We start from the raw sequence: 27,188 nt of genomic DNA on the forward strand, positions 1-27,188 counted from the left end.
TTGGGTAGGAGTCTGGGCTGAGTTAGGGAAGCCTGGGGCCCCTGGCGTAAGGCCCCATTCTGGGATCCCCCAGCCCTCTGCCAGGACAAAGGGCTTCCATTGTACTGGGCTCCCCCTCCTTTCTCCACCTCTGCCTGCTCCCCACTCACGCCCTACACTGGCCAAACCTGTTCTGGAGATGGGGGATGGGGGGTGGCAGGCAGGTTGAAACAGCACAGCTTCCCCCTCCCCCTCTGCCTGCCTTCCCCACACACAATACCCCAGGCCCTGAGCGCAGGCACCCACACCATCGGCTCAGAACCGTGGCAGGCCTGGGTCAACTCCCACCACCACTCCCATCCCCTTAGCCCAGTCCTGGGAGAGCCATCTCCGTCTTCCCCGTCGGGAGCCTGGGATGGGTTGAGATACCCAAGGGACGGTCCCCACAGCTTCCGCAGAGGACCGGAGTCCAGACAAGGTATGGTCCCTTCCCTAGGCCCAGTTCTGGCCTTCAAGCTCCCCAGCTGGTTACAAGCCTCGCTCCTACCCCCGTCTCCCTGGCAGCCTCTGCTTCTTCTGAGATGGATGGTCAGGCTCCCCGCCCCCAACCTGCTCTCCCTGGATTCTCACCCTCTGGCTTCCATCTTTCCACCTCTTATGCTGGCCCAAGTCCTCCTTTTGTTCTGGGTGGGGCAGGTGAATTCCAGCAGGGATCCCCTTAGTTTGGGGCAGGTGGGTCAACAGGGGCCCCAAGGGCAGGGGAGACTGTGCCAGGGAGGTGGAGTCAGGGGTAGAGCTGCAGAAGGAAAGGCAGCCAGGTGGCCTGAGACAGTAGCTAAGCCAAGCCTGTCCTGGGTTTGGGAGGCCTGAGAGACAAGACGGGAATTCTGAGCTAGGATGCAAGGGACCTGTCTTCTGGTCCTGCTCCTCTAACATTCTTTGTTCAAGGCTCCTCCCAACTGACATCCTGTGTTCTCAGGGCCCTCCCAGCTCTGACATCCTGTGTTCTAAGGCAGCAGTTCTCAGACTTTTTAAGTATTTGTGATCCAGGGGCCTTTGGCCTACCAGTTGAGAATCATTGTTACCTTACACCTCTGACATCATGTGGTTCTGAGAATAATCATAACATATGTGGACATGTCAGTTTAAAGTTTGCAGATAGCTTTCACTGCACGATCACACGTGAGCCTCACCCTTTTCAGATTATGGCGGTTTTTACAGATGGCTATGACTCATTTTACGGATAAGGAAACTGAGGCTCATAGACATTACATGACATGCCCACATTCACACAGACAGCAAGTGCTGGCCAAAGGATTTCTAGGAACAAACCAGAGATACTCCTCTGCCAGTCCTGCCCGTGGCGCATCCTGGGCTCCAGTCTGGGCATCACTGTTCTGTTGCACCATCTACATGAACAGACAGTCTGGGCATCTGCTTGCTAGTGCCAGCTGGGCATTTTGCCTTGCGCCCCCTGGACTCTCTCTCTTGTTCTCAAGCTGTGAGAGGAAAGTCTAATGATGGTGATGTGCTCTCCAGACACGTGTTTTAGGGCTGGAAGGAACATTGGACACCAGCGGTGCACTCTCCCTTCCTCGCTTCCAGAGGAGACCCAGAAAAGAGACTTGACTCAGCTCACTCAGGGATTTCAGGAATGCCTCAGTATCTCCAGGAGTCAGAATACCTGAGGTCCAATACCCTCGTGGGACCTTGGAAAGTTTGATAGTTCCCCCTTTCCAAGTCTCAGTTTCCCTCTCTTTAAATGGAAGGGGGTTGTTTAACTAGGCTTTTTGTTGTTCAGTCATTTTCAGTCTTGTCCGACTCTTCATGACCCCATTTAGGGTTTTCTTGGCAAAGTTACTGAAGTGGTTTGCAACTTCCAGCTCATTTTACAGATGAGGAAACTGAGGCAAACAGGATGAAGTGACTTGCCCAGGGTCACATAGCTAGTAAGTGTCTGAGGCCAGATTTGAACTCAAGATGTTGAGTTTCCCTGACTCCAGGCCTAGTATTCTATGCACTATGGCACCTCACTACCCCCTAAGCTCTAAGATCCTTTGCACCTCTAAACTATATATTCTGCTGCTGGTACAGACATGACTGGAACTCAGATCTCTCTACTACCAGTCCAGAGCTCTGAAGTTTGGGGACAGAAGGGTCAGAAAGACCTGGGTTTGAATTACACAGCCAACACTTAGTAGCTGTATGACTAGAAAGAAGTTATTTACCTTGAGGGTTGCATTACTCTGAGCCTCAGTTTCCTCATCAGTTAATTGGGGGTAACTGTCTTATCTACTTCCTGGGGTGAATGGTCTGCCAACTTTAAAGTGCTCTATCAATGTTGGCTGCTGCTATTATGATTTCTGTGCTGCAAGGTATGGAAGGGGTCTCAGGAATTTGAAGGGAACCCTCTCTCAGCTACCTCCGCCACCTTGAAGGGGCCATGGTGGCATTGAACATTGAATTTCACCCAGCTAGGCTGGGTGGGAAACACACTCACTCTGTCTAAGGGGATTTCAGAATTCTTGAACGTGGAGGGAGTGTATTTGTGGGTGGTGGATGACCATCTTTGTGTATGACGGAGGTGGGGTAGCTTGTGGGAAGGGAGTAAATTGAGAAAATGAATGTTAGCGGTGTCAGTATGTATGTTGAAGTCTCCCAGTATCAGGGCAGGTACTTGGGTGTGACCTTAGACAAGTCACTTAACTTTTATGTAAAAACGTTTGGTTAGGCTAGATGGTCCTTGAGGTTGCTTTCAGCTCTACATCTTTGATCTTAAGTCACTTGGCCTCTGTGGGTCCCAGTTTCCTCATCTGCAAAATGGCCTCTGAGCTCCCTTCACTTTACTCTTCAGTCCAGCGACACTGACCTTTTCACTCTTCCCCAAACAAGACACTATCTCCCGACTCCTGGCGTCTTCCCTGACTGTCTCATGCCTGGAATGCTCTCTCTCCTCCATCTCAGCACCGTCGTTCCTGCAGCTGCCACCTTCTATCCGAAGCCTTTCTCAGCCGTGCAATCCTGGTGCCTCCCCTCTATTGAAATGATTTCCACTGTGGCCTATCTCTAGCTTGTTTGTACATTCTTGTCTCCTCCTTGAGAAAAGAGATTGTTTTTGACTTTTCTTTGTGGCCAGTGCAGTGCTGGGCATGTAGTAGGTGATTAATGAATGTTAATTGAGTGACTGTTTGGGGCAGGTCAGTTTCCCAGTGATCTGGGCTCTGTTCCTGCCTTTCTCCCCAGCGGCTGGGCTTTCCCCCTGCTGCCCTGCTCTGCTCCTTGCCAGGTCCTATTCTGCTGATGGGGATTCTGGCGGGAGTGGACTTGGCACTGTGTGGACGCAGCTCAGGCCTCCACTTGCCCCTTGAAATTGATATCCAGCTGAGGGCAGGGGAGGCGGGGGAGGGGGACTGTCTGCCCCTCTGCCTGCTCCTGCCCCTCAACCTGATGTGCTTCTGAGACCCTGGGAAGGCCCCCTGTCATCCTTACCCCCTCATCTGCTCTGTCCTACTCAAGAGCTGGTTCAGTGTCCCTGCAGGCCTTCTTCCTTCAGGACTGGGGGTTGGGGACTGCTGGCACCTCAGCTTTCCTCAGTGACAGCCTCTGGTCTTGAGGCTCAGGGTCCCTTAGCTGGCATCAGGGAGAAGTAAAAATGGCTCCACATTCATCCTATCCCATATGCCTTTCCCTCACATGCCCTGTATTCACCCAGAGACAGACATATTGTCCAATGCTCAGCCCCCACTCACAGCCTCAGTGATACACCCCTGCCCCCCTCACTTACCCTTAGGCACTGTCACACAGAAGGGATGATGGAAGCTTCTGGAGGTCTGTGACTGGTTCCATTTTGTCGATGGATTAAGATTGATTAGTCTCACACAAACTTATTCCTACATAAGCACCTTCCTTTCCATTCCCTTCCCACTACTCAGCTTGGGTAGAGAGTGAGATAAGAAGACAGACATCAACAGGGTCCCTGTTTGGGGCCCCAGGCACCCTAAGAGCAGACTCTGGGACAGAGTCCCAAAGGCCTGCTGAGAGAATAAGTGCCCAGACTTTTAGAAACATAGAGGTTCATAAAACAGAACATCAGAGCTGGGAGGGCCCTTAGGACACAGAATGTCAGAGCTGGGAGGGCCCTTAGGACACAGGATGTCAGAGCTGGGAGAGCCCTTATAGCACAGGATGTTAGAACTGGGAGGGCCCTTAGAACAGAGAATGTCAGAGCTGGGAAGGCCCTTAGAACTCAGAATGTCAGAGCTGGAAGGGGCCTTGGAACACAGGATGTTAGAGCTGGGAGGGCCCTTAGAACACAGAATGTCAGAGCTGGGAGGGGCCTTAGAACACAGGATGTTAGAGCTGGGAGGGCCCTTAGAACAGAGAATGCCAGAGCTGAGAAGAGCCTTAAAGATCACCTCCTTCAACCACTCCTCCTTTTAAGAGAGAAAACATTTTCTAGTTTGCAAGTGTTTTACATAATTTCATTTGAACCTCAAAAGGCCATGTTTTGGGCTAGGAGTAATGGATGATTGTGGAGCTGGAGGTGATTCGTCAATCAATCAACAAACATTTATAAAGCACCTACTCTGTGCTAGGTACTTCAATAGATGCTAGAAATGCAAAGCCATAAGTAAGAGTACCTGCTTTCAAGAAGCTTACATTCTACTGTGGCCTCCTTGCCAGCCTGGGATGGGAAGAGGGGCTGGATGGTCAGGGGGTCATAAGATCATAGATGCAGAAGTAGAAGGCACCTTGGGAGTCCAGCCTCCTCATTTTACACCCAAGGAAACTGAGGACCAGAGAACAATTTGCCCCAAATCGTGCAGGTCCAGTAGGTATCAGAGCTGGGATTTGGACCCAAGTTTCTGACTCCAGGGTGATCATTGTTTTTCCTCTGAGTCAGGTAGGTGAGGGGAGACAATACTCTGAGGCAGGAAGGGACCAATCTCCGGGTAGGTTTGGGGGTTTGTCCCTGGCACCTGTGGCCATCGACTGCTCTGTCCCTCCCTCGAGTCTGGGGTGGGATCACTGGGAAGAGGAAAGTTATACAAGCTGGGCGGGGCAACAGAGAAATGGAGGTGCTTGTCCAGATGGAGAGGGGCGGCTGAACTCTTTCCCCACTTACCTCCCGTCTCTGGGGCTCTGTCTGCCTCTTATTCCATGACTCTGACAATCTTTCTGTCTCTTTGTCTCTGTCTCTGTTGCTGTCTCATTCTCTGTCTCTTTCTGTCTCTGTCACTCTGTCTCTGTTGTTGTCTCGTTCTCTGTTGCTCTCTCACTGTCTCAGTCTCTGTCTCTCTGTCTCTGTTGCTATCTCAGACTCTGGTACCTCTGTATTCTCTGTGTTTGAGTATCTCTTTATGAGTTCTGAGTCTCTGAGTGTCTCTGGCCTTGAATAGCTTTCTGTATCTATGCCTGTGGGTATCTTTCTCTCTGTCTCTGAATAACCAGCCCTCTGTGTCCATCCCTGAGAAGCCCTGTCCGTGTCTATGACTGTGTCTATGCCTGAGTTTCACCCTGTCTCTGAGGGTTTCCTTGTCTCTCTCTGTCCCTGCCTCTGTTTCTGATCTGTTCTCCAGGAAGCTTGCCCAGTGGGCGGGCCTGGTTTTGGGGGGGCCATTTGTGGTGGGGGCTGGTATTTCTGCCTCAAGGGAAAGGGAGATCTGGGTGGTGCCCATCCCTCCCTGCCACAGAGCAAAGGTGGGGCAGGCCAAGCTCTCCTCCCCCACCCCCTCCCTCTCCCTTTCCCTTTCCCTGGCTCACCGCAGGGTTTGATGAATCAAACTCTTTGTCTGGGTGGGAGCTCCCCAAGCCAGCTGTGCAGAGCAGGGCTTCCCCAGAGAGCTTCATCTTGGGCTAACCTGAGCCAGGCAGCAGGGTCCCAGGTAGGAGAGCTGAGGCCCTGGAGGGAGTGTGTGACTGGAGGGGGGAGGAGGAGGGAGGGGAGGAAGAGCAAAAGGCTCCCAGGTTGGTGGCGCTGAACTAGGAACCCCAAGAGGGACAGATTTTGCCCCAGGACTTCCTGTTCCTGCTTGTCGGAGCTGCCAGGCCTGGGAGGGGGAGAGATTCCTGCTTCTCTCTCCATCCTCCCCTCCAGCCACTATATTTCCTTGGAACTCTGTTTCCTTACCTGTAAATGGAGAAAGCAATCTTTAAAGGTCATCTCGGCTCTAACATTTCTGTGTTTCTAAAGTCTCTTCTATCTCTGACATTTGGTGTTCTAAGATTCCCTTCTAGCACTGATGTTCTGGATTCAAAGGTCCCTCCCAGCTCTGACATTCTGGTTTCTAAGGCCCCTCCCAGCTCTGACACCCTGTGTTCTAAGGCCCCTCCCAGCTCTGATTTTCTGTGTCCTGTGGGCTCTTCTAACTCCAAAGGATGTTATCCCTCCTAGGAACTCTGTCCTAATCTGTGTCCTGGGTGGGGTCGAGCTTCTGACCAGTCTCTCCCTCTCTCCTCCGCAGGCGCAGGTGGCCTAGGCAACCCCCAGGCATGGACTACCGACCCTCTCCTCACTTCCAGCCTCACCTGGTCAGCTTTTGCTGTGGGGGTTCTCAGTCAGGGTCCCTGGGGGGAATCTCAGGGAAAACCCCTCAGGGCCTGGAGGAATTGCCTCCCCATGCCCGCCACCCTGTTGCAGTGTGCCAGCAGGACAGCCTGTCCTTTGCTGAGCTCCCAGGGCACTTTGAGCTGGGCCACTGGCCTCTCGAGTCCCCAGCTGCTTCTCCTGGGCTGCTCTGGCCTCTGCCGGTGGTGGCTCAGGACACCAGGGGCCCCGCCAGGAAGCCATCGGCCTTTGGAGATGATGCCCTCAGTGAGTTCCTAGGAGGACCCCGGAGTCCCCAGCATCCAGAACCCCAACGCCGCACCAGCCACAGTTCAGAGGAGAAATCTGCCTGTGAGTCCATTCCTGCCGCCAGCCTGGGGATGATGTCCGGGGAGTGAAGCAGGCCCGTTAGAAACCAGACAGCAAATCCATTCAAATAACCTTTAACTTTTTCCAAAGTGCTTTTATGTGCATTATTTCATGGGATCCTCACAGCAACCCTGTGAAGTAAGCAGGGCAGGTATTATTATCTCATTTTACATATGAGGAAACTGAGTCCCAGAGAAAGGAAGGGCTTTGCCCAAGGTCTCAAGCATTGTGACCGCTGGGTCCTCCGGGCCTGGCCTCCTCCTCTGAGTTTCATTCTTAACTAAATGCCCTATGGCCACTGAGTCTGGCAAGGGCAGGGGTTCTGGCTCTGGGTATCAAGCCCCATGCCTCCCTTTGTACCTGGGGGATTGCAGACAGTTCTGGGGAAGGGAGCGAGGGGGCCTCCCAAGGGAGTGGAGGTTTCCCATTTCAGTTGAATTCCACCAGCATTTATCAGGCCTGCTCAGTGTAGGTCCTGTCATGGCAGCTGAGGGTGGCATGCGGGGCTGAGGTTCTAGAGGGTCTTGATTTTTACCCTCTCACTCTACGGTGAGAAAACCAAGGTCGAAGGAGGTTAAGTATTTGCCCAAGGTCAGACGGGACAGAAATGATAGAAGAGGTATGGGAACCCAGGTAGGCCTTCTGCTTCTGAAGCCACTGGGCCACCCTGCCTCTGTGGCTCCAGTGACCTGCTAGATCAAAAGTTCCTTGAGAACAGGGAAGCTTTAATAAAGGGAAAATTGAATTTGAGGGAAAAAAATAAGAAAAGCAATTTTGTATGATACAGAGAGACTAGCACAGAGCCCTGCGCCAGCAGGGCCTTCATGTCATAATAACAATTTTTTATTTAGCATTTACTAGGTGCCTAGCACTGTGCTAAGTGCTTTGCGGTTATTATCTCCTTTGATGCAACCACCCTGGGAGGTAGGTGCTATTATTATCCCCATTTTTCAGATGAGGAAACTGAGGCAAACAGGGTTAAATGGCTTGCCCAGAGTCACACAGCTAGTAATGTGTGAGGCTAGATTTGAACTCAGGTCTTCCTGACCGTAGGCTGGGCGATCTAGCTACTGTGTCACCTAACTACCTCATTGTATTCTAGTGGAAAGAATCCTGGTTTTGAACCCCAGCATTGACATTTAACCTGTGCGGCAAATCGTCGAGCGTCTTTGGGACCTCAGCTCTTAATCTTTTAGTGGTTAGAGCACTTGCTGGGCCTGGAGTCAGGAAGATCTGAGTTCAAATCCAGCCTCAGACACTTACTAGCTGTGTGACCCTGGGAAAGTCATTTAACCCTATTTGCCTCAGTTTCCTCATCTGCAAAATGAGCTAGAGAAGGAAATGGCAAACTGTTCCAGTATCTCTGCCAAGAAAACCCCAAATGGAGTCATGGAGAGTCGGACATGATCGAACAGCAACTTTATCCACAGGCTACATACATATGCCTCTCCAACAACCACAGATTTTCTACTTGGACTCCATCAAAAAAGATGAGAAGAATGTGATAAATAGTAGTCATAATAATAAAGAAACAATAATAATAACAGCATGTCCATATAATAATAATAACAGGATGAAGCCTTAATGATGATAATGATCATAACAGCTTGCATTTATATAGCACTTCCCATTGTGCTAAGCACTTTATAAAGATCTCATTGATTCATACAACAACCCTTTAAGATAGAGGCTATTATTATCTCCATTTTACAGTTGGGGAAACTGTGGCAAGCCGAGGTGAAGTGACTTGCCGAGGGTCACACGGCTAGTTAGCATCTGAGGCTGGATTTGAACTCAGGTCTTCCTGACTCCAGACTCAGTGCTCTATCTACTGTACTGCCGCTTGTCCCGTGTTTCTAGCTGAACTCCACTGAACCAAATGAGAAGTGTGAGATAATAGTGATGATGAAGAAGTTTATGAAGTTTGCCAAATGCTTTACCTGCCTCTGTCATTTGGACTGTGTGAATGATCAACTTGGATCCAAAGCCTTGTGGTGGGGGCTTCCTACCACACCCCAGGGCTCTTTCCAGGACCTCCCCATGCCTGCCCTCATCGAGCTTACAGTCTTTGTAAGGACAAGATAATTAACACACGGTCCACTCTAAGAGCTGCCCGGCCCACTGGGTAGAATGTTGGACCTGAAGTCAGGAAGACTGAGTTAAAATCCTGCCTCACACACTTACTAGCTATATGACCCTGGGCAAGTCACTTAATCTCTACCTACCTCAGTTTCTTCAACAGTAAAATGGGGATAAGATTAGCATCTATTTCATTGTGTGGATCAAATGAAATAATATTTATAAAGTGCTTAGCACAGCGCCTGGCACACAGTAGGTGCTATATAAATGTTTGTTCCCTTCTCTTTTCCCCTTCCCCTGCCCCCAACAGACAAGCGCATTGAGAGATGCAAAGTGTTTGCTTGGGACTAGGGTGCCCACTAGGGCACAATACCCAGTGGGTGTAGCAGGGAATTCATTTTAACATGATTTTCTGTAAGGGTCCGTGTTTTTGATGACAGAACCTGCTACCATTCACGGCTTTCTTGGTCTTTTCTTTGCAATAATTTAGATCACACATTACAATAAGGGCTTGAAGCCTTGAAAAGACAGTTACTCATGAGCTAGGGTAGAGTGAGGGGGTGTGGTGTGTGTGTGTGTGTGTGTGTGTGTGTGTGTGTGTGTGTGGTTTCTATCTTGCCACCCTGTCCTGGGTTCATTGCAGAGACTTCAGGGCTCTCTTGCCCAGGTGCCCCTCTGTGCCCGGTGTCTCTGGGAACCTAAGCTCTGCCCTTCCCCTAGGGCGGAAGATGCGGGTGTATCAGAGCCAAGAGGCCACAGAGAGCCCCAGCGCCGAAGACGAAGATGATGCTGTCTTCCCTGAGGTCGGGGCTGAGGTCCCTGAGCCGCATCCTGCTTTGGAAGTGCCACGGACCTTGGCGATGGCAGTGCCTCCCCGGGCCAGAACCAAAGAGCCAGAGAGGAGGCGCTTCTCAGCTTCAGAATTGATGAGCCGGCTCCAGTCTGCCCAAAGAAAGGCCACTCTCTCCCTGTGCCTGGGCAAGAGCCTGACCAAGGACCGTGGGCTCTGGGCTGCCAGGGAAGGTACCAGCTTGGGATAACAGAATCAGCCACTCATAGGACCTTGAGTCAGAGTGCACCTTAAAGATAGTTCTATCCGGGGCAGCTAGATGGCGTAGTGGATAGAGCACCAGCCCTGGATTCAGGAGGCCCTGAGTTCAAATTTGACCTCAGATGCATAGCACTCACTAGCTGTGTGAGTCTGGGCAAGTCACTTAACCCCAGTTGCCTCACCCCCCCCCAAAATAGTTCTGTCCAACTCTGTCATTGTACAAACTGGGCACCCAAGGCCCAAAGAAATTAAATTACTTGTTCAAGGTCTCATAGATCATAGAATCACAGATTTGGAAATGGAAGGGATCTTAGAGGTCATTAAATCCAACTTCCTTCATTTTACATATAAGGCAAAGATTAAGTGACTTGGCCAAAGTCACACGGTGTCTCAGGCAGGATTTGAACCCAGAAGACACTGGATGCAGAGGGACCCAAACGAGAGAATCCTTATGCCCTGCTGAGTGGGGACCAAGTGTGTGGACAAGTCCCCCTGCCTCCCAGCCCAGTGCCCCGCCTTGCTGAGATTAGCAGCTGGTACTGTGGAAAAGAGGAAAGAGCACCGGATCTAGACCAAGAAGCCCTGAGTTCAAATCCTACTTTGGACACTTCCTTTGGACCTCAGCTTCTTTGTCTGTAAAATGGGGGGGCTGGATGGACTGAGGCCCCTTCTGGCTTTGGCTACATGGTCCCAAGTCACTTTGCTTTTCCTGGACTTAGTTTCCTTGCTTTTAAGATGAGGGGGTTCCCTAGATGGTTTCTGGGAACCCTACTGGCTTTGGATTGTACTCTAAGTCATGCTCTGGCTGTTGTCAGCATCTCCCATGGCTTGCATTGTCCCTGCACTGGGCCACAGGGCCTATGCCCCTTGGGAAGGGTCAGTCCCTACTGCCTGGCACTGTCCCCCCCTCCCAGTTTCCCTGGATATCAAACACCCTGAGCTGGCGGTATCTATACTAGGATCCCCTCACTCTATGAGGCAGGACTGAGGTCAACCTCCCCATTCCTACTACTCGGCCCTGCTTATTTTGGTATGGGGTGGATGGAAGGTAAGCATCCTTGAGCCCAAGAAGAAGGCAGGGTGGGCGCTGGTGCCATTCTGAGCCCTGGATCTCACCCAACACAGGGAGAGCCCCCGAGAAGGAGCCGAACTGCTCAGAGACCAGGGTTGATGGCCTCATGCCCCCAGCCATAAGTGGTGCTAGCGAGAGGGATGACAGCTGGCTTGATACCAGGTAACTCCTCCCCGCTGCATGTCTGGACCTCCCAAGCAACACTAAAGGCTGGGCCGGTAGAAGGGAGATAACCTGATGTCCATATTCCCCCAGGCCCGACCCACTAGAGGAACCGGCCCCCAGCGCTTTGGTACCTCATGAGCGGCGCCAGTCACGTTTCCTTCTTAATTGTAAGTAGAGGAGCTACTGTCTCTGAGCTGGCCTGGGCAAGAGAGAGGAAGACATAGAGCCAGAGGCAAAGAGGAGGAGATATAGGGGACCAGACAGTGAGGGTGTGGGGAAGAGCTTGGGCAAGGGAGACCCAAGCATAGGAAGCAATGGAATCTGGACTGAGACCTTAGAGCAGAGAATATTGGAGCTGGGAGGGCCCTTAGGACATGGAATGTCAGAGCTGGGAGGGCCCTTAGAACACAGGATATCAGAGCTGGGAGGGCCCTTAGGACATGGAATGTCAGAGCTGGGAGGGCCCTTAGAACACAGGATGTCAGAGCTGGGAGGGCCCTTAGGACATGGAATGTCAGAGCTGGAGGGCCCTTAGAACCCAGGATGTCAGAGCTGGGAGGGCCCTTAGAACATAGAATGTCAGAGCTGGGAGGGATCTTAGAACCCAGAATGTCAGAGGTAGGAGGCCCCTTAGAACACAGAATGTTAGAACATGCAGCTTTAGAGCTGGGGGAGGAGCCTTGGAGATGATCTGGATGGGGAAGGAGGCTTTGGGGCCTGCAGTTACAGGGTGCTAAGGGTGGGCAAGCTGGGCTTTCGGACTACCTCATGCCCTCCCCCCCCACCCCAGCTGTGCTGTATCAGGAGTACAGTGATGTGGCCAGTGACCGAGAGCTGCTGCGGCAGAAACATGAGGAGGACATGTTGGGGGAGGAGACCGAGGAGGAAGAGGGACCAGGTCCACCCCGGGCCAACCTGTCCCCAAGCAGCTCATTCCGAGCCCAACGCTCAGGCCATGGCTCTACCTTCTCCCTGTGGCAGGACATCCCAGATGTTCGGAGCAGTGGCTTCCTGGCCATCATTGGCCTTCAGGAACGCAAGCTGCAAGAGGTGCTGGGGCCCTAGGAACATTGAGGAGCACCTAGGGGGCCTCAGACCCTTGTGGAGACAGAGGGGGAGATGGGATCAGATTTTAGGGGAGGCCTCAGGGATACCAGCTTTGGGTGGAGTCCTCCAGGGAGCCCTGGGAAGGAGGTTGTGTGTATGTGTGGGGGAGTCCCCTCCATGGCTAGCAGGGCCCCAGTGGGTGCTGTGCTGATCTTACTCACCTGGTCCTGGGCTCAGGAGGAGGCTGAGGGAGAGATGAAGCTGATCATCCCTGTTCTCCTCTCTCTCCCCCTCTCAAGGCCAAGTTTGAGCTGATCACGTCAGAAGCCTCCTATATCCATAGTCTCTCGGTGGCTGTGGGCCACTTCATGGGCTCCTTGGAGCTGGTTGAGTGTCTGGGGGCCCAGGAAAAGCAGTGGCTGTTCTCCAGGCTGCCTGAGGTCAAGGCCATCAGTGAGAGGTGAGCAGGGCTCTGAGCTGCTCTGGGCCACATAGGGTGTGGTGGAAGGGCCAAAATACGGGTTTGGATCCGGGCTCAGCTAGTGACTAGTGACATTGGACATGTCACTTTCCTTCTCTGGCCTCTGGGGCTCCTTCTCTGTCAGATGTGGGGGATGGACTAGAAGGTCTCTGTGGTTTCTGCCACCTCTGACATCCTGTGTCCTAAGGGCCCTCCCAGCTCTGACATTCTGAGTTCTAAGGGCCCTCCCAGCTCTGACATCCTGAGTTCTAAGGGCCCCCCCAGCTCTGACATTCTGAGTTCTAAGGGCCCTCCCAGCTCTGACATTCCATGTCCTAAGGGCCCTCCCAGCTCTGACATTCCATGTCCTAAGGGCCCTCCCAGCTCTGACATCCTGTGTCCTAAGGGCCCTCCCAGCTCTGACATCCTGTGTCCTAAGGGCCCTCCCAGCTCTGACATTCTGAGTTCTAAGGGCCCTCCCAGCTCTGACATCCTGAGTTCTAAGGGCCCTCCCAGCTCTGACATTCTGTGTTCTAAGGGCCCTCCCACTTCTAAAATGGGATCCCATGACCCCATGATTGGGCTGTCTGCCTTCTAGTAACTGACCAAAGTACTCATTGGGCTCATTTATGGGTCCAGAGGCTGGCACCTCTGCTTTCTACCCCAGACATGTCCCTGTCTCTTTTGCCTTCAGGGCTAACCACAGGGCAGAGCTTTGGGTCTTGGCAGATAAGATCTTTGTGGCAGGGAATAGAGGAGCTGGTAGAAACAGAGGTGAGGCAACCATTCTCCCCTGGGATGGGATGGGACAGGATGCCCAGGGCACAGTCTGCTCCCACTGTCCAGGCCAGGCTCCCCGCTGTGCCCACTTCCTTCTCTCTCCAGCACCTCTTCCCCACCCCCATGGCACTCCTGGCCCCTACAGGTTTCTGCAGGAGCTGGAGCAGCGCCTGGAGGAGGACATCCTTCGCTTTTGTGTGTGTGACATTGTCCTGCGTCACTGCCCTGCCTTCCGGCGTGTCTACCTGCCTTACGTCACCAATCAGGCCTACCAAGAGCGTACCTACCAGCGACTGCTGTATGGGGCAGGGGCACCTATGAGGGCCAGGGAAGGGGCATGGAGTCTGACAGAGGCTGGCGAGGGCGAGGGCCTCTGCAGGGGAGGGAATGAGTGGTTTGGGTGAAGCCATGGTCATGAACTTTGTGGTAGGTGGGTGTAGAGATTGGGGTAGAGATTGGCCCAGAGCCCAAGTGCAGAGGGCTATCTTTTTGTCTCCCTTGCTCTGGGCCCACTCAGTGAAGTGAGAGCATCCAGCCTGAGAGCCCTGGAGAGGGAGGAGAACATAGTTGTCACCAGCAGGTGATTAGTAATAATAATGTAGTGAGGATGGGCCAGTCTTTGAAGCATGTGCAGGTGAGGGGCAGCACAGTGTTATGGGTAGAATTCTGTACTTGGAGTCAGGAAAGCCTGGCTTCAAATCTCACCTTAGACACTCACTAGCTTTGTGATCCCCAGCAAGTCACTTAGCCCTGTCGTGCCTCAGTTTCCTCATTTGTACATGATGACCTCTAAGGTCCAGCTCCAAATCTAGGATCCGAGGGTCAGCTATTCTCCACCTGGTTTCAGTCCAAGCGACCACGTGCAAGCCTTGGGGGAATCTGTTTCTGGCCAGGTGTGACTGATGGGGCTCTTCCTATGGATGGTGATGATGAAAAAGTCACCTGGTTGTGAAGCCCGGTTTGCTAAGAGCTCCCACGGATGGTCATAACTCAACAGTGACTGACCATTGTGGTAGTGGCCGTCAGAATAATAATAGCTGTTATTTATATAGTGATGACAAGTTGCCAAGCACTGTGTGTGAAGCATTTTCTAATTAATTATCTCACTGCATCCTCACAACAACCCTTCAAGGGAGGTGCTATTATTATCCCCATTTTACAGATGAGGAAACTGAGGCAAACAGAGGCTAAGTGACTTGCCCCGGGTCACGTAGCTAGTAAGTGTTGAACTCAGGTCTTCCTGACTCCAAGCGCAGGATCTGATGGTCCCACCTAGCTTGTGCCTCCTGTCAAAAACAGACAGTTAAGTAGAAGCAACATGAGACTCATCCCGGCTCTGCCTCTCTCTGCTGTATGACCATAGTATCTCATTTCATCTCTCTGATTCTCAGTCTCCTCCTCTGTAAAATGGGGTGGCATAACCCACCTTACCTGCCTCCCAGGACTGCTCTAAACAGTGCTCTGTAAATGGCAAATCCCTAAATGAATGTGAGCTTATGTTCTCAACCCTGTGCTCTCTGAGGTATAAGACAGTCCCTACCCTCAAAGGGCTTAGAGTCTAGCTGATCAAAGAGGATGTAAACACAAATAAATGTGCATTTGTTATGTGTCTATTGTGTGCCAAGCACTGTATTAGGCACTGGGGATGCCAACAAAGAGGTGAGATCATCTCTGCCCTCAGGGAGCTTATATTCTAATAGTAGGAGACATGGTTCTGCTGTATGACCATATCTAGGGGAGAGTGGCCAGGAAAAGGGAATTTCTGCGTGGGGAAGCCCAGGGATGGAGAGCAGAGCCACAGAGCAGTCTGTTTTCATGCCTTTGCCAGGGCTGGCAAGGATTGGGAAGGGGGAAGCTCTCTGCAGCATGGCAGATGGCCCAAGATGTTTGTGCTGGTTGGATATGAAACATGGCCTTCAGTCAAGCTAGATATAGTCCTTTGGGCAAATTCTCACTCATTCACTTGCCAAACAAGCTTAGCCCCAGGGCAAAGTTCCAAGAGTAACTCATCTAGAGAGGGAGGCCAGGCCTTGGTCCAGATGGGGTTATTCCAAATTGTGAAGCGGGAGCAGCAGCAGGGTGGATGGCAAGATGTTCCAGGATGTCCAGAGTGGGTGGAGGTGAATATGGGAAAAGGTCAAAACAAATACTGGATGTGCTAAAGGCAACTAAGTTGGGTAGATGTTGGATTTCAGAGGAGGAGGAGGCCACTATGCTTGGGAGTGGTCAAGGAAGACTTCCACCACCTGGTGGACCTTGAGCTGTGGTTTAAAAGAGGGGCAGGATTTGTTGAAACTATTTCCTATAGACAGAATATGGGAAGGCAATTCAGGACTGAACAAAGACACCCCCACCACCAAAGAGCCAAAGAAGGCAAGGGCAGAGACCTTGGGCTTGGAGGAAACTAGGGAGGTGGTGTCCCACTGGACAAGAGGAGACTGGGGCGGGGCAGGAGGTGGGGAGATACAACCTTGTGGTCATCTTTGGGTGTCTGAAAGACTGTCATGGAAGAGATAAGACTAGTTTTGTTCTATCTGGCCCCAAAGGGCAGAACTGTGAGTGACAAGGAGATAGTGCCTACTGTAAGAAACAGCAACCAGGGCTGTCTCAAATTAGAATGGGGCCACCTCTGAACAGGCCCTGGAATGCAAGGTAGTGAGTTCCCTGTCTTTGAAATTCTTCAACTGGACAATGGATGACCCATTCACAGAGGATGTTGTAGTGGGGAATCCTTGGCCATGTATGGGCGGGATGAGGTGGTTTGTATTCTGTGATTCTATGAGAGGAGGGGTGGGGGGTTAGGGATGACTCTACTTCCCTCCTCTCTCTGCCCTCCAGACTAGAGAATCCCAAGTTTTCTAGCATTCTGGCCCGTCTGGAAGAGGCCCCTGTTTGCCAGCGCCTGCCTCTTACGTCCTTCCTCATCCTGCCTTTCCAGAGAATCACCCGCCTGAAGATGCTAGTAGAGGTATCTGGCCTGGGAAGTCTTTGCCGATCCTCTGAGTTGTGAATGTTCTGCTCCTCCTTGGAGTATCCCTCTCTGTCTCCATCGGGCAGCCCCCAGTGGGAAGACAGCTCCTCTAGGGCAGGGGCTGGTTGCTTCTATATTCCAGCACCTGGCATGGGGCCTTGCCACAGAGCAGGCACTTAGTACATGCCTGTTGGACGCGATTGGATTGCAAAGCCGTGAGCCAAGCTTAATGAGGATGGGGAGAATGCCATGGGACAGCCTGGGAGACTGCAGCGGCCAACACTGGTCACAGCATCTGGCCTCTAGTCTGGGAGGGCCCTGGCCCATCGTTAAGAGCCCTTGTGGATTTCTCTGGGCACTGGGAGGAAGGTGGGAGAAGGTCAGGGTGTCAGTGGTGTTTGTCCAAACAGCACCTTTCCCACCACTTACAGAATATCCTGAAGCGGACCGGGCAAGGCTCGCGAGGCGAGGGCATGGCCACCAAGGCCTTCAATGAACTCAAGAAGGTGAGCTGGACCCAATGCCCAACTGGAGTGCTAAGTCTAGGGACTGCCATCTCTCTGACTCCTCTAGTCCTTCTCACTGGCATCTCCCCTGATTTGACCTGGCCCTCCCCAAAGGGGTTACTTTCTATCCTTGAATTTCTTATAGAGAGGGTGAGGTACCCATGCAGAGTCACACAGCAAGTCAAAGCTTAGCCAAAAAACAAAACACTCAGCGGGCCTGACTTCACGGGGAACTCCTCTAGGAGACAGTCTAGACTCTGGTCAACCTCACCCTGCTTAGGGATTGCAGTCCTGACTGAGGCCACATAGTGACCACAGTGACCACAGAATGTGAACTGAAAGAAACTTTAGAACAGAGAATGTCAGAGCTAGAAAGGGCTCTTGGGATACAAAGTTAGGGCTGGGAGGGCCCTTAGAACACAGGATGTCAGGGCTGGGCGGACTCTTAGAACACAGGATGTCAAAGCTGGGAGGGCCCTTAGAACACAGGATGTCAGGGCTGGGCGGACTCTTAGAACACAGGATGTCAGAGCTGGGAGGGCCACTAGGATACAGAATGTCAGAGCTGGGAGGGGCCTTAGCACCCAGAATGCCATAGCTGGGAGGGCCCTTAGAACAGAGACCATCAAGGCTGGAAGGGGCCTTAGAACCCAGAATGCCATAGCTGGGAGGGCCCTCAGAACACAGGATGTCAGGGCTGAGAGGGCTGTTATAACACAGGATGTCAGAGCTGGGAGGGCCTTTAGAACAGGGAATGTCAGAGCTGGGAGGGCCCTTAAGGACACAGGATGTCAGGGCTGGGAGGGCCCTTAGAACAGGGAATGTCAGAGCTGGTAAGACCTTATAGACTATCTAGGCCAACTCTCTCACTAATTTGTAGTTGAGAAAACTAATACCTATTTAGGGGTCATTTCTAACATAGAATTACACAGGTAGTGAGGCAGAAAAAGGACTAGGCCCCCGGTCTCCTAATTCTCCCAAGCCAGCCACAGAACTCTTGTCAAGGGCCAGGGCTTCTGAGTCCTGCTCCCTCTGAAGAAGGGCCGATGGCCAGTGTCCTGCCCTTTCTGAACCTTGGACATTCCCCTCTCCAAATAACTCCAAGCTTAGCCCTAAACTGGAGCCCTCACCCCCTGGGTGCTGGGTGTGTGTTGAGGGCTGGGGCCAGGATTCCAGAATGCAGAGACTCCTGGGAGGTGACCTCTTCTGTGGTTCCCCACCTTCCCCAGCTGGTACAGGAGTGCAATGCCAGTGTGCAGTCGATGAAGAGGACGGAGGAACTCATCCATCTGAACAAGAAGATTCATTTTGAGAGTAAGGTGAGATCCTGAGGGGGAGGGGGCAGGGGGCCCAGAGTGATGGGGGCCAGAGCTGGAGCAACAGCTCCTGGGAACTTTCTTTCTGAAGGGGGTCCCAAAGCCCTTCAGACACCCTCCCACTTGTGTGTTATGGAAAACTTTGGCTTCAGTCTTGGTTGGATGACTTCTTAGCTGTGTGACCTTGGGTAAGTTACTTCCTTCCTCTGAGCCTCAGTTTCTTCATCTGAAAAACGGGGATCACAGTACTAGCACTAGCTCCATCCCGTGGTTGCAAGGACAGCCCATTTAAAAAATGGTTTTCTTTTTTTTTTTTTTTTGGCAAAGCAGTTGGGATTAAGTGACGTGCCTAGGGTCACACAGCTAGTGAGAGTCAAATATCTGGTCAGAGACTGAATTTGAACTCAGGTCCTTCTGACTTCAGGGCTGGTGCTCTATCCACTCCACCACTTAGCTGCTCCTGAAAAATGGTTTTCAAGTGCTTTAGACGCATGAATTGTTCTTCACACACCACAACTTGCTCAGCCATTCCCCAATTGATGAGCATCCTCTCAGTTTCCAAATCTTGGCCACCACAAAAAGAGCTGCTATTAATATTTTTGTATATGTGGGTCCTTTTCCCATTTTTATGATCTCTTTGGGATGCAGACCTAGGAGTGGTATTGCTGGGTCAAAGGGTATGCACAGTTTTATAGCCCTTTGGGAATAGTTCCAAATTGCTCTCCAGAATGGTTGGATCAGTTCACAACTCGACCAACAATGCATTAGTGTTCCAATTTTCCCACAACTTCTCCGACATTTATCATTTTCCTGTTTTGTCATGTTAGCCAATCTGATAGGTGTGATGTGTGATACCTCAGAGTTGTTTTGATTTGCATTTCTCTAACCAATAGTGATTTAGAGCATTTTTTTCTTACGACTATAGATATGGCCTCTGTTCTTCTTCTCCCCAGATCTTCCCACTGATCTCCCAGTCCCGCTGGCTGGTGAGGCACGGGGAGCTGGTGGAGCTGGCACCCCCCACCATGCCTGCTGTTGCCGCTGCCAAACCCAAGCTCTCCACCAAAGCCATCTACCTGCATGTCTTCAATGACTGCCTACTGCTCTCTCGAAAGAAGGAGTGAGTAGAGGGGCTTTGAGGTTGGAAGGGTCGTCTGCAGAGGTGGGGACAGTGCACTTGCCCTACCTGGCACTCAATTAGCTAACTGGCCAATCTTCACTGGGCTCAGGCCAGGCTTTGCAGCCACCAGGTGGACAGCAGCATGCTGTTAGTGTCAAAGTCAGGACTGGACTCCTAACTTTTTATTCTTTCTTATGTGGAAAAGTTGGCAGAGGCCCCACCTGGGGGAGATGAGACAAGGAGTTACCCCCATGGGCTGGGAGAGGGGAAAGGGGACACTTTCTGGGTACTGTGCTTAGACACATAACAGTCTTGGCCCTGGAGTAGGTGCATGGTCCTCAGATTCAAGCCTCTCCCATCTCTGCAGGGGCTCAGAGTTGGGGGGCACGGGTTGATCCGGCTCTCCTCTGGCCCCTACAGGATGGGGAAGTTTGCCGTCTTCCTTTACGCCAGGATGCCTGAGATCCTGGTGAAGGACCTGAGTTCAAAGCTCCAGGGAATCCCAGGCCAGGTCTTTCTCCTGCAGCTCCTTCATAGCCACCAGCCCAAGAACCAGCTGCTCCTGAGGGCTCAGACAGAGTGAGTGCCCACTCCCGAGGTCTGTTCTCAGGCTGCCCCTTTCTTCTCTGTTTGAAGCTGGGGCTGGTGAGCACGTAGCTCCGGACTGAGATCTCCAAACGGGGTAGTTTGTCCCACCCAGAGGAGCTCTGGCCTCAGCTGCATTGGACCTTCTTTCTGGGCACATTTGCCCCCTAAAGCCAGGAATAAGGTTGCCCCAGGAGTTTTCTAGGTCTGTATCCCAAAGAGATCATAAGAGAGTTCCTGTGGCATGTGGTCCCACTCTATAAATCTGTGTCCCAAGATCCTCAGGGGCACTGGATCGGGGACAGAGGGTAACCTGGGCTCAGACTATGGGAGGGCATGGTTCTGGGAGCCAGAAAATGTGGGCCTTTACTCTGGGCACCTCAACTGAGCCTCTGAGCCCCAGGACAGTCAGGGAGCCCAGGCTTTGGGGAGAGGGACCTCTGGGCAGCTGTTGGGCCTCCAATGTCCCTCCAGAAGTGAGAAGCAGCGGTGGATCTCAGCCATGTGCCCTTCCAGCACCCAGAAGGACAAGGAGGACGTCAGCGAGAATGAAGGTACTGCCCCTGAGGCCCTCTGAGCACCTCATACTAGTGCAAGGGCCTGAGGACTTGGAAACTTGTAGACCTAGTTCCTGCCCACCATATGCTTGAACTTTAGGAAGGAGGTCAAAATGGATGCCTGTATAATTATGGGACAGAAATGAAAGACCAGGTAGTCTAACACTGCCTTGGTTCCATAAGAGCTCAAAGGGGAATGGAATCACTGAGGAAGAGGCTAGTCTCCTCAGGAACAGGGAAGGCCTTGAGCTGGGCCTTGAAGAATGTGTCCAGTCTAGATGAAGAGGGGAAGAAGGACAGAGAGGGAGTGGAATGGCAGGGGAATATCAGAGGATTCAGAGCCAGCAGGGACCTTAGACATCATCCCATCCAATTCCCTTAGTTCGGAAAATCACAAGCTCATAGAATTTGAGCTTCAAGGGACCTCAGTCATTTATTAAGCACCTACTATGTGCCGGGCACCTACGATGTGCCAAACACCTACTATGTGTCATCATTAAACCTCTTTATTTTACTGATGAGGAAACTGAGGCTCTAGAACAGATTACCTTTCTACTACTCCATAAAATGGGAATGATCATGGTATGCCTGGAGAGTAATGATGAGTTTGACCTGACTGGAGCAGAGGTGAATAACATAAGGAATAATCTAAGACAAAGCTGGGAAACTAGCTTAGAACCATATTAAGGCAGACCTTAAATGCCAGGCTGAGGGATTTCTATTTTACCTCAGAGCTAATAGGGAGCCAGTGAATGTTGTCTGAGTAGGAGAGTGACCTGGTCAGACTAAGAAAATCACTTTGGCACCTGTGTGGAGGGAGGGATTGGAGAGGGGAGAGATTGGGTGCAGGGAGGCCAGCTAGGAGGCTATTACCGTAGTCTATGTGACAGGCGATAAAGGTTTGAACTAGGGTTATGCTGTGGGAGTGGGGAGAAGGGGTTGGGATGCAAGAGGTGCAGAAGAGATCTTAATAACCAGTTGGATAGGGCAGCTAGGTAACATAGTGGATAGAGTACCCTGGAGGTGGATCTGAGGAGTCAGAAGGATCTGAGTTCAAGGCCAACCTCGGACATTTACCAGCCAGCTGTGTGACCCTGGCTAAGTCACTTGAGCCCAATTGCCTCTAAAAATTAAAAAAAAAAGCATTTCGATACACTTGGTCCAGGACAAAGAGGAGTCCAAAATTTGGGGCCCAGGGAACTAAAGGTATTATGATGTGTTCAATAGAAAGAAGAAACTTGGAAGAAGGGCCATGCTTAGGGGGAAAGATGCTGAGTTCCTTTTTTCCTTTTGGGGTATGTTGCATTTGAGATGTCAGTGGGCCATCCAGATGGGAATGTCCAATGGGCAGTCGTAGATAATGGGCTAGGGATTGGATCCAGAGATTTGGGAGTCATCTGCACAGAGTACATCATTGAACCAGAGAGAGTGGAGGAAATCCCCAAAAGAGAGAGAGAGGAAGCAGGGGAAGAGGGCCCAGGATAAAGCCTAGAGGGAGCACCAGCCTGGGAGGGCAGGAAGAAAGAGTGAGGCTGGGGTAAGATACAGAGCAGTGGTAAGAGACAGCCAGCCCAGCCTCTTTCTTCCCTAGCCCTGCCTCTGCCCTTTGCTTTGAACCCAGCTCTCTCTAACGCTGTGGACTGTCAGACCTCCCCCAGGTGCAGTGCATCAGAGCCTATAAGGCTCTGGAACCGGACGAGCTGACCCTTGAGAAGGCCGACATCCTGGCTGTGAGGACCAGGACCAGTGATGGTGAGGGCAACATGGCCTTGGAGCCCTGGCCTTTACCCCTTCCTCCCGCCCCTCCCCTCCACAGACTATGGAGCTGGGGTGGAGGGTGTTTCTGAGTAGTTTTATTTGAGCCTCTCAGGGTCCTCCCCATCACTACCCTCCCCATCAAGCCCCTGCCACATATCCTTTCCTTAACCCTTTGAAGACAGATAGTACAGATAAAGGAATCCGCATAATGCCAGAGCTGGGAGGGCCTTAGAAGACAGGATGTCAGAGCTGGGAGGGCCCTTAGAACACAGAATGTCAGAACTGGGAGAGCCCTTAGAAGACAGGATGTCAGAGCTGGGAGGGGCCTAAGACCATATAGTTCACCCCACTCATTTTATAGATGAGGGAACCCAGGGAATGGAGGTGATTTGCTCAAGGTCCCATAGCAGTAAGTGGCAAGATTTGAACTCAAATCTTGTGACTCCAGTTCTAGCACCCTTTCCACCATTAGCAGACTTGCTCCTAGTGTTAGGGGCTGGATGCCAGCTGATGCAGGGTCCCTGGCTCCTGTGCCTGCAGGGTGGCTGGAGGGAATCCGCTTAGCAGATGGAGAGCGGGGGTGGGTGCCCCAGGCCTACGTGGATGAGATCACCAGCCGCAGTGCCCGTCTTCGAAACATCCGAGAGACCAGAAGGATCGAGAGTGCCACCAATAAACTACAGGAGATGGCTGCATGATAGATTAGGGAGCGGCCTCAGACTCTGGCCTGAGATGCCCCACAACCCTCCATCCCACTCCCACTGGCCTCTGCCCTCAACAGTGCCCTCCCCCAGCCTCTACTGGAGTCTCCAAGACAGGGCACCCACACTGGCACCGAGGAGCCCTCCCTGCTGGGCCATGCAGCAGGGCAGATGACTTGTGGGGCAATGTCCCCTAGCTTTGTAGGCCTTAACTTCCTCCAGGATGCCTGGGGGGAGGGAGCAATGGTAACTCTGTCAGCCTCTCCTGGGGTTGGGGAGGGGAGACTGGAGGCTGGTTGGTGGATCCCTGGGGTCCCCTGGTTCTTATTTTGCTCCCTTGGGGCAACCTGCCCTAGTGACCAACGTGGGGAAGAATGTGACTAGAACCTGCTGGACTCCTCTTCCTGAACAACCCAGTAAGAGCTGGGCATTCTGTATCATTAATGACCTGCCTTTGTTTACTTGGGGTTCAAAGGTGTGGCTGCCTGCCCTGATGGAGGAAAGAGGGTGCTTGCTGATAACTTGGAAACTGTAGTAAAAGCAACTCAGACTAGTAGCCTGGGGGGCCTTTCCTGAGAAAAGCCCTCTTTCTGGAACTCTCTATTGACTGGGTGGAATGAGGTCAGGGCTTATGACAAAGCATTATAGCATCATAGCGCATCAGACATGGAAGGGACCTTATAACACGAGTTATTAGAACCTAGGCCATTACAGCAGAATGTTAGAGCATAAGAGACAGTAGAGCACTGAATGTCAGATCAGAACAAGACATTAGAGCATTGAATGTCAGATCAGAAAAAGGCATTAGTGTTGAATGTTATATTAGAACAACATATTAGAGCATTGAAATATCAGAGCTGGAAAAGACAGAATTGTAGATTTCAAGCTAGAAGGGACCTTAGAGGTCCTAGAGTCCTACCTACTCATTTTACAGATGAGGAAACTGAGGCACAGAGAGATTAAAACATTTGCCCAAAGTCACAGAGCTAGAAAGTATCTGAGTAGCTTTTGAACCCAGTTTCACCAGTCTCCAGGACCAATGTCCACTGCTTCTGAAGACCTGGGTGTAGAGCTAGGAGAAATCTTAGAGTATTAAATGTCAGAACCAGGAAGGACCTTAGCATGTTGAATGTCAGAGCTGGAAGGGGTTTTAGAGAGTGTCTCATTAATTTCCTCCTTTTATGGATGTGGATACTGAGGCTCAGAACAGGAAAGTGAGTTGGTATAATGGAAAGATCACCACTTAGAGCTAAAAGATGTGAGTTCTCTGGTCTCAGCTCTTTAATTTCTGCACTATGTGTCCTTAGACAAATCACTTCCCTCTATACTCTGGGCCTCAAGTTTCCTCAACTATAAAATGGGAATATTGCCTCACGAGGTAGTTGTTGAGACAACCAAACAAAATAATACGTATCAATAATGCATCTTGGACCGGACAGACGCTGACCAGCTGGAGAGTGTCCAGAGGGGGCCAGCCAGGGTGGTGATGGGCCCTGAGCTCATGACAAGTGAGAGTCAGTTGAAGCAATTGGTTGGGGGGTAAGCCTGGAGAAGGAAAGCATGGGGTGGTGGGTATGGGGAGGTGTCTGAGTTGTCTGGGGGTCGGGTCTGTTAGCTGGAATGGAGCTTTCTTGTTTCTGCCTCAGTGGGCAGAACTCACTCACTGGAACAGGTGGAAGCTCCAAAGTCAGGCCACCTGAAGCAGGAGGGTCAGCCTTGGGAGGTCCCCAGGTGGTGCCTGGATGGCCACTTGTGGCATGTGCAGAAGAAGGGCCCCCATGCAGGGATTGGATCACTGCTGACGGTCTTGTTCCTTCCAGCTGTCGAGAGCCTGTGATTAATCGGGTGCGTTACACAAGGCCACACATCAAGTTAGGGGACAAGGGAGGACTGGAACCCAGACCTCTCCTGGGGCCTCTCCTTGTTTCTTGATGCCCTAGGGGACTTTGGGGGGACCCGGAGCTGGGGTGTGGAGACAAGGACTCTTGTGCTGGCTTCCTCAAAATGGTCAATGTTCAATAATTTTGTTAATGATAGGCAATCTTATGTAAAAAAGTCCCAGGTAGAAAGGAATAGCGGGGAGTGGGGCCTCCCACAAGGGCGGCCAAAGCTTTTCATTTCATTCTCTCCTCCCCACTGGATAATAACAACTCAGAACAGCCCTGGGAGGCTAAGTAGAGGGGCTTTTTTTGGGGGAGGGGTGAGACCTGGGATCTTATTAGGGTAGAGATCTTCCAGTAAGGAAACTCCCTCCATCAATTCAGGTTAGTGACTACTCTGCAGCAGTGTGGTAGAAGTGAAAGAGGCCCTAGATTGGGAGAGGACCTGGGTTCGAATGCTGGCCCTGTCACTCATATTACCTTGGGCATCACTTGATTGCTATCTGTCTCAGTTTGCTTACTGATGAAGGCAAGATGAAAAACAAGCATTTATTAAGCACCTACTATGTGCCTGGCACTATGCTGAGTGCTTTACAAATATTATTGGATTGTTGGATCCTCACAACAACCACGGGAGGTTGGTGCTGTTATTATCCCCATTTTACATTTGAGGAAATGGAGGCAGTGGCTGAGTTAGTAAGTGTCTGAGGTAATTGCCGTGTCCACTGTATCACCTTAGATGCCTTGGAACAGATGGTCTCTGTGGTCCTTTCCAGCTCTAAATCCATGATTCTTTGGTCCTGTGAGAGTTATCTGTATCCCTGAGAGATGTGGTGACTTGTCCAGGTCACACAGCCAACGTGTGTCGGAAGCCCCGGTTTTTGTGACCCTCAGGTTAGCTCTCTATTCACAACACCACACCTCCTCAAGTGTGATTAGCCCCATTTTACAGATGAGGAAAATGAGGCTTAAATAGTCTAAGTGACTTGCTCAAAGTTACATGGTATCCAAGCACAGATCTGAACCCTGGTCTTCTTGGCTTCAAGTCCACAGATATTTCCCCCTCTGCAAAGCTGCCTTTCTAAACTTTGAGAATCCTCTCTTTTGGGTAAGTGGGTTGTCTAAGGCATTGCCAGTGCCTGTCCTGATACCTAAGGCTTGGTTGGCTATCAAAGGCTTCGCTGGAAGGAAGAAAGGAAGGAAGGAAGGAAGGAAGGGAGAGAGGGAGGGAGGAAGGAAGGAAGGGAGAGAGAGAGGAAGGAAGAAAGGGAAGAAGAAAGAAAGGAAGAGAGGGAGGGAGGGAGGAAGTAAGGAAGGGAGGGAGGGAGGAAGGAAGAATCAATAACAGGAGAAAGGTCATTTCTTTCTATCTGCTGCTCAGAGTTTCTGGCCACTTCCCAGCAGGGAGGGATGGGGACCTTTCTCCAGGATCCCTAAAGAACTAGAGGCCTTAGTTCAGGCAAAGTACTATGATAAATCTGAGGATGGAGAGGCAATGGCACAGGGGGATGTTTTCTGGGTCTGAAAGGCTTCCTGGAGGAGGTGCTTATTGGGCTTGGAGTGTGAAAGAATTCAAAGGCTTCAATGAACATTTGAGGATGTTTAGAGAAACAGAAGAGGGCAAGATCCATAGGGAACATGGGCGAAGCTGGGAGAAGGCAGGGTGTGTACAGAGGATGGCAATTAGCCTCAGTTTACCAAACACTTTGGCGTGGAAGGGAGGGGGCCAGCTTTGAAGCATAGAAGGTCTGAGTTCCAGTGTTCTTTCTGACTGATACTGGCTGAGTAAGCCAGAGCTCACACTTAACCCCTTGGTGCTCCCAGGCAATCCTCTAAGACCAAAAGTGCAGAGAAGGTACTGACTTACATTTGTAGAGAGAGTTTCCTTATGGTAGGTGGAGAAATGGACAGAGCATTGGATTTGGAGTCAGGAAGATCTGAATTCATATCTTACCTCAGACGCTTACTGTCTATGTGACCCTTACTGGCCCCCTCGGCTGAAGGGAGAATAATAGCACCTACCTCCTGCGGTGCAAGTACAACGAGACTGTGTGTAAAGTGCTTTTTAAATCTAAAAGCAGTATATAAATATTAGCTGTTAAAAACAATATATATTATTTATAATAGCTATCTCCCTATCTATCTATAATGTGTATATATCTGGGATTTCCCTGTGCCAATGAAGTCACAGGCCTAGTCCCTATCCTTCATCTGGCCCATAGAGCATGGTGCAGAAAGTGCGAGA

The 27,188-nt window shown here is 51.4% G+C and overlaps 1 protein-coding gene across 2 annotated transcripts; it reads left to right on the top strand.

Annotated features, from left to right (window-relative positions):
* The first annotated feature begins 194 nt into the window (after positions 1–194).
* On the top strand, positions 195–23,615 carry ARHGEF19 (Rho guanine nucleotide exchange factor 19). Of its 2 annotated transcripts, none has more exons than XM_020972991.2 (16): positions 195–457; positions 6,444–6,877; positions 9,695–9,997; positions 11,151–11,259; positions 11,353–11,429; positions 12,053–12,312; positions 12,609–12,769; positions 13,695–13,847; positions 16,388–16,517; positions 16,952–17,026; positions 18,256–18,345; positions 19,296–19,462; positions 19,883–20,041; positions 20,522–20,601; positions 22,252–22,356; positions 22,903–23,615. In XM_020972991.2, exons 2-16 carry the CDS (start codon positions 6,472–6,474, stop codon positions 23,058–23,060), a joined length of 2,433 nt encoding a protein of 810 aa, XP_020828650.1. In that variant the 5' UTR covers positions 195–457; positions 6,444–6,471; the 3' UTR covers positions 23,061–23,615. The 2 variants fall into 2 exon arrangements, with proteins under 2 accessions (XP_020828650.1, XP_020828652.1); XM_020972993.2 differs by lacking the exon at positions 195–457 and adding an exon at positions 5,687–5,864.
* Positions 23,616–27,188: the final 3,573 nt, after the last annotated feature.

Source organism: Phascolarctos cinereus, unplaced genomic scaffold (assembly GCF_003287225.1).
Source record: "Phascolarctos cinereus isolate Bilbo 61053 unplaced genomic scaffold, phaCin_HiC Scaffold_726;HRSCAF=1367, whole genome shotgun sequence".
In the NCBI taxonomy this organism is placed as follows: Eukaryota; Metazoa; Chordata; class Mammalia; order Diprotodontia; family Phascolarctidae; genus Phascolarctos; species Phascolarctos cinereus.

Bases quoted from the DNA above. Each gene is read 5' to 3' on its own strand.
- ARHGEF19 (XM_020972991.2), top strand. From the start codon at position 6,472: ATGGACTACCGACCCTCTCCTCACTTCCAGCCTCACCTGGTCAGCTTT. The intron at 11,430-12,052 runs GTAAGTAGAGGA...CCCCCACCCCAG, and splicing joins GTCACGTTTCCTTCTTAATT to CTGTGCTGTATCAGGAGTAC. The intron at 19,463-19,882 runs GTGAGTAGAGGG...TGGCCCCTACAG, and splicing joins CTGCTCTCTCGAAAGAAGGA to GATGGGGAAGTTTGCCGTCT.